Below are 6,766 nucleotides of genomic sequence, written 5' to 3'. Positions count from 1 at the left end.
AGAAAACCAAACACCGCATGTTCTCACTCATAGGTGGGAACTGAACAATGAGATCACTTGGACTCGGGAAGGGGAACATCACACACTGGGGCCTATCATGGGGAGGGGGGAGGAGGGAGGGATTGCATTGGGGAGTTATACATGATATAAATGATGAATTGATGGGTGCTGACGAGTTGATGGGTGCAGCACACCAACATGGCATAAGTATACATATGTAACAAACCTGCACGTTATGCACAAGTACCCTAGAACTTAAAATATAATAAAAAAAACAAAAAAACAAAAAAAACAAATTCTTCATATTCGTTCCCTGTCACAGGCAAAGTGTGCAAAAGTTTTCTGCCATTCTGCAAACTGACTATTCACTCTGTTGTTTCGAAAAAGAATTTTTTATGTTAATTAAGTCTCATCTGTCTATATATTTTTTTAGGTAACAGGAACCTTTCATGTTGAATCTTTGCCAAACAGGAAACAGCTTCTGCTTGCAGGAACCACTAGCAGGGGACATGCCATTCATTAGTAAAGAAGAGGGAGGAAGACAAGGGTCTGAGTCAGGTGGAGATAAGAAACCCAGACCCTGGCAGGAAATGGCATCTCAGCCGCACTTTCCTGTTCTGCATTGGTGGGGAGGGAGTACCAATAAGAAGCAGCCTGGGTTCTTGTACAGGAGGTGCCCTGGGCTGTGTCTCTGTGGTATGTGTGCACAGTAATATGTGGCTGTGTCCACAGGGTCCATGTTGGTCATTGTTAGAACCACCTGGTTTTTGGAGGTGTCCTTGGAGATGGTGAGCCTGCTCTTCAGAGATGTGCTGTAGTATTTACTATCATTCCAATAAATGCTTGCAAGCCACTCGAGGGCCTTCCCTGAGGGCTGACGGATCCAGCCCACGCCTGTTCCAGAAGTGCTGATTGAGAACCCAGAGAATGTGCAGGTCAGCGTGAGGGTCTGTGTGGGTTTCACCAGCGCAGGACCAGACTCCTTCAAGGTCACCTGGGACCAGACCCCTGTGGAGAAAGCAAAAGAAGATGAAGCCCACAAAGAAAAGAGCTGATGTTTCCCTTCTGAAGTCGTCTCTGACCACAGCACTCACAGGACGGGACGGTCAGTAGCAAGAGTGTGTAGCAAAGCGTGTCCATGGTGGGGCACAGCAGTCACTGAGCCAGGCCCCGTGCTCTGCTTTTCAACCCACAGGAGGGTGGAGCTGGTGGAGATTTGCATCCCTCATCTGAGCCCTACTCTATGGGGTGCACTCAGGTCTCAGAACTCAGTAGGGGAGTGCATCTGTGGTGAGGAGTAGTGAGGAGCAGTGAGCCCTCTGGTGTGGGCGTCCACATGCGCTCTCCACTGGGGACACCGTCTCATTTCAGGACCGTAGCTCTCAGTCAAGGCTGTGACACTCCTGCTTCTACAGACAGGATCTTCTTGGATGCTCACGCAGGGGTCATGCAGCCTTCTGGTTTCAGTCCTAGAGGATTAGAGTAGAAATCAAGAGAGCTGCTGTTCTTCCTCCCTTCAAGAGAAATGACGGTGGGCATCTGGGAGAGCAGGGGGCTCCCCACAAGCATTCTGATCAAAATCCTCTTTGATTAGGGGGAAAGTGATGATTTTAAAAAAAAAAGCTGAAGAGAATAAATAATAAACATTTGTAAATAATTATGTAAAGATGTGAGCGTGCAGCTGTCAATCATCATTCATGATCACCACTGAAGAGAAAGTGTTAAAGTGAGAAGAAAGAGACGGAATCCCTGTGACAACATTTGTGAATCCCTAGATCCAGGCCACTAGAGACAGGGGATGAGCTGCTCCTCATGAGCGTGGGAATGACCACATTTCCGTGTCTCCTCCCTGTGGACATAAGTTTGCTACTCAGCAGTTGTCATCCTCCTCCGCCTATGGATTTCAGGGAGGGCAGGTCAAGGGATTCCTGGGACTGGATGCTGAGAGTTAATCTGCAAACTACACTTTCTTGTTCCCTGATGAGGGCCCTTTTCAGGTGTCTTTATGTAATGAATGTTTATTAACAAAATGACCCAGTAAATACATGAAAATAAACTTTTCCAGAGGAGTCATATATCTGCCTGTAGTCTCTGCATGTAGAACTATAAACCACTGCTCTTAATAAGAAGGCAAAGGCTTCAGTTAGAATTAAAAATAAAATGCAGACCTACCCGTTGTTAGGGCTTGAGTCCATAACTGCTTGTATTCTGAGCTAATTTTGCCACACAGCAGTTCAGCATCAGACAGACATGCTCATGTGAAGGAGTCATTGTGGGGACATTTGTGGTTTTCTGAGGGAAGAGTCCACAAAGCAATGCGTGTGCTTGTCTGAGGGAGGAGTACACACAGGGACAGATGTGGGCACATATCTAAAAGTAATTGCCCATTTAGGGACATTGAGTCCATCTATTATAGTACCTGAGTCAGGTGCCACTCATGGCCTGGTATTTAAGATGGAAAAATCGAACCTGGAAAAGTGGAATGAGTTGTTGAGGACGTGCGTGCTAAGGGTGTGAGAGTGAAACTCTGGGCACTTCAAGGCTTTTCCTACAGAATTGAGGAAATCCCCAGACAACTCACCCACCTGCTGTCCTGTGGTGTGGACTGGGGAGGAAGAACAGCAGCTCCATTCAATGCTGAGTCCCCCTTCACTGTATGAAGGAGACATTTATTAAATCTTGTGTCCTTCAGGCACTGGTAGAATCAACTAGAACACAAGGAAACAGAGGACACCAAGGAAACTCTACCCAGAAACACCTCCCATCTCTTTCCTGCAGAATGAAATCCTGAATCTGTGGGGTAAGGACAGTGGGTCAGAAGCTGAGGACACTGACAAAAAACCACTGTGGCTGGGAAGAGACACTCTGACACTTGGCGAAGGGAAGGAACAGGAACGCTTGGAAGGCCATGCTTCAGAGCCAGTCTCATCACCCACAGCTAAGAAGGAGACTAGGTCAGAAGGTTGGAGAACGTGCCCCTGTGTCCAAGCCCCTTCACCACACAACAATCACCAAGTAAATGTGTCAGCAGGATGTACCTGCCACAGATGAAAAAGATAGGCTCTCTCTGGGAAGAATGACATGTGAAAACCCAAAAGCAAACAGGGAAACAAAAGCAGGTATCGCCAGAGGAATCTGAAGTTTTTGTGAACAGTAGAAGCTGACTTCAACTCCAATAGCTGGGCAACCATACACTTGAAACCCAACCCTGACTACATTCGCAGAAATGTGGTTAATGAAGGCCCAGCAGAATGTAATATGTGATTGTCTCCAGGAAGAAAATAAATACAAGAAAATAAGTAACAAAGGAAAAGCAAACTGGAATTATACATGCATTACAACTTCATTAAAAGTGAAAGGCAAGTAAAATTATGTCATTAAAAAAAGATCTTGAGACAATTTGTCAGCACATTCATGTTTCAGGGCACATTTTACAGTTTCTCTGCTAGTAGCCACGTGATGTGCACTAAAAACATAGATCTATATAAAGAAATTAAGATTGTAAAAAAAAGGAACATCAAGATGAATTGTAGTTGTAATCTTTGTAATCGTTATAACGTATGTGTATAAAGTGATGTGAAATTACATATTATATTTTATAGCATATATAAGTGCAAACTGACAATAAGAAAGACTGGTAAGAAGGAGGAATTCAAAGTACACAGTTACATTATCTCTGTACTTCATATCGAGGCCATCACAGTATTTGCATTAGAATCTAATTTATATAATTCTTATTGTAAACCTTATGGTAATCAATACCATATTTATAAGAAGTGAATTATATAATCTGCTAATAGAGAAATAAACATCATTATAAAATGCTAATTTAAACAAAAAATAATATTAGTTTAAAAATAGAATTTATTATAGTTGCTTTAAAAAAAGCAAGACCCAACTGTTAGCTTTGTACAAGAAAGTTATCCTACATATTCACAAATAGAAAAGATAAAGATGGGAAAACATGAATTATGAAAATATGAACCAAAAGAAAGCTATAGTAGCTGTGTAAATTTCAGAAAATGTAGACATCAAAAAACGCTTTTAGGACTTAACAGGTATTACGTAGGATAAAGTTACCAGTTTTTTAAAAGACACCAAAAAAGACTTAACAAACACATAATAGATGAAGAACGCACCATTCGTTGTGATTTACAGAACAAACATGGTAAAAGAAGCAAAGATGTCAGTGAGAGCATGCACGTAAGAGTGCACGTAAGAACTTCCTCTTGAATTTCTCCCTGTTGCCACCCACACCAGCCCCGGTCCTGGAGCCTGCTGGACCAAGCTGATACTGCGGTCAGTGAAGGTGAATCCAGAGGCTGTGCAGGAGAGACTCAGAGAACTGCTGGGCTGTACAATTTTTCCACCTCAGACTCCACCAGGGAACTTCACACAGGTCTTCTGCAAACACAGAAGGAACAGACTGAGACCAGCCCCATGTGGAGCAGCCATAGCTGGACCTGATTCACAAGGGGCCCTGATACTGAGGGTGATGAGGAGGGAAGCCCAGATCAGTGCAGACCCCACGGTGAGGACACTGAGGAAGGGCACAGACATGGGGTGGCTCCTCACCAGGGCCCGAAGGAACAGGGGATGAGTTGTCTTTCATGAGGAGGGGAAGGGACACATTTCCATGTCTTTCTTTTTGTGGTCATAGGTGCACCGCTCAGCATTGCTTATCCATCCTCTGTGTCTACATTTCAGAGAGGGCAGGGTCAAAGGATTCCTAGGTCTGGATGCACAGGGTTAATCTGCCCATCACTCTTTCTCAGTCTCTAATGTGGACACCGTCCAGGTATCTTCGTTGCAGCAAATGTTATCGACAAATAAGACCAGTAAGAACATAAGAAATACATTTCCAGAGACAACAGACATCTGTCTGTAATCAGTACATTTAGAGCTGCAAACCACTGTTCCTGACAATCAGGCAAAGTAAAGTTAAAAAGAAAAAAAAATGCATATCTCCACCTTGTCAGGAAGGAGTTTTATAATTATCATTATCTTGAGATCATTTTGCCACAAAATTATTGAAGATTTAATACACGTGCTTGTGTCAGGAAACAGTCAATGTGGAAATGTGTGCACTTATCTGAGTGAAGAGTTCACAAGGAGACATGGTTGTTTGTCTGAGACGAGAGTCCACATGAGGAAATGTCTGTTTCCTGAGGAAAGAGTAAATGGAAGGACATATGTGGTGGTCTGAGGAAAGAGTTCATGTGGGGACATGTGTGTTTGTCTGAGGAAAGAATCCACATGAATACAGGTGTGTTTTTCTGACAGAAGAGCCCACACGTTGACAGGTGTGTGTACCCATCTGAGGGTAAATGCCCATTCAGGGACAGTGCATGCTTGAACTGAGCTGAAGTTTGGGGAAAACCTTTCTCAACCAAGGAAAGAAAAGAATGTTCTGGGTTGTTTGCTTGTCAGGAAGGAAAAACCTGGGTCACGTAGAAAATTGGTTTTGTCTTATTTAAAGGTCTTCATTGAATGGAAACATCATATATGCAAGTCAGGAAAACTACTTCAATCTTTGTTGCGTGTATCTCATAACATTCCCACACTCCCAAATACGTTATTAGATAATTTTATAGAGTATGCACTTAATCCAGGGGTTAATGAACTGCTAAATATATTTTAGTTGCATATATTTAGGTTTATATTTTCCATCACAAAATTATGAGCTTAGACAAATTAATTGTGTCACGTCTCAACCATTGCATATCACTAGAATATTCTTACTCTTCTTAAACTGAGCCTGTTTTACTTATTTTACACCCGCCCTCTAAATTCCTGGAACATCCTGTTTACTTGACTCTAGTCTTGGCTTTTACAGAATTTCAAACAAATGAAACGATACCGTGTAATTGAAATGACTTCACAGAAGAAAGTGGAAAATGAAGTTACTGACATAAGAAACTTTGAAAGTGAGGAGATTCTGTAAGTTTTAATTGTAAACAAACCACACATAAGCACTGCATTGTAGTAGATAAACATGTTTCTTACAAGGGTACAACTTTACATTTCTGATGCTGCTCCGCATGTGTCCTGAAATTGTGCAGCTAAGTAATAAAATGGCATATGGTGGGATGGGGTTCCTCACTTTGCAGTGGGTGGTTATAGACAGTCAAAGAAGGAAGACTAGAAAGGTCCATGTGGTAGCATAGTTGGGTGGAGAGTCCAGTGTCTTCTCATTTTTAATGTAATCAACTTACAGAAGATTAGATACATAAACAGTTTTGAAGTGTCCACAAACATGGTTCATATAAACATGCACATTTACTAGGGCATTTGGTTGAGAGGTCCTAGAAGTACTTATACCACATTAAAAAACAAAAATACCCAGTATCACAATATTTTATTTTAATATTACTCTTTAAAATTAGAAACAAGCACTCTTTATAAAAATGGCTAATTCTATGTATGAAAAAGGTAATACAGAAAATGAACTTAGAATTTATTATAATATCCAGGAAACAGGGAAGTGTTCGAAAACAAAAGGATGAGCTGTGCTGTAAAGATGCAGGAACCAAACTAAATCAGCGCCCAGCACCTAATAAAGCTGTGGCAATTTGAATAATAAATGACTATTCCATAGTCATCCATAAACCAATATGGATATTAATAGATGATTAAATAAATAAACAACGGGGGCCAGGCGCGGTGGCTCAAGCCTGTAATTCCAGCACTTTGGGAGGCCGAGGCGGGCGGATCACAAGGTCAGGAGATCGAGACCATCCTGGCTAACACGGTGAAACCCCGTCTC

General features: G+C 42.2%; 1 gene segment (V, D, J or C); it reads right to left on the bottom strand.

Annotated features, from left to right (window-relative positions):
• Nucleotides 1-598: 598 nt before the first annotated feature.
• LOC108519984 (Ig heavy chain V-II region COR-like) lies at nucleotides 599-1,206 on the bottom strand. The segment is given in 2 exon segments: nucleotides 599-1,008; nucleotides 1,095-1,206. Coding segments are annotated over 2 exon segments (456 nt in total).
• Nucleotides 1,207-6,766: the final 5,560 nt, after the last annotated feature.

This window comes from Rhinopithecus bieti, unplaced genomic scaffold (genome assembly GCF_001698545.2).
Source record: "Rhinopithecus bieti isolate Rb0 unplaced genomic scaffold, ASM169854v2 scaffold_50706, whole genome shotgun sequence".
Classification (NCBI taxonomy): domain Eukaryota; kingdom Metazoa; phylum Chordata; class Mammalia; order Primates; family Cercopithecidae; genus Rhinopithecus; species Rhinopithecus bieti.
This window is presented reverse-complemented; position numbering and strand designations above follow the sequence as displayed.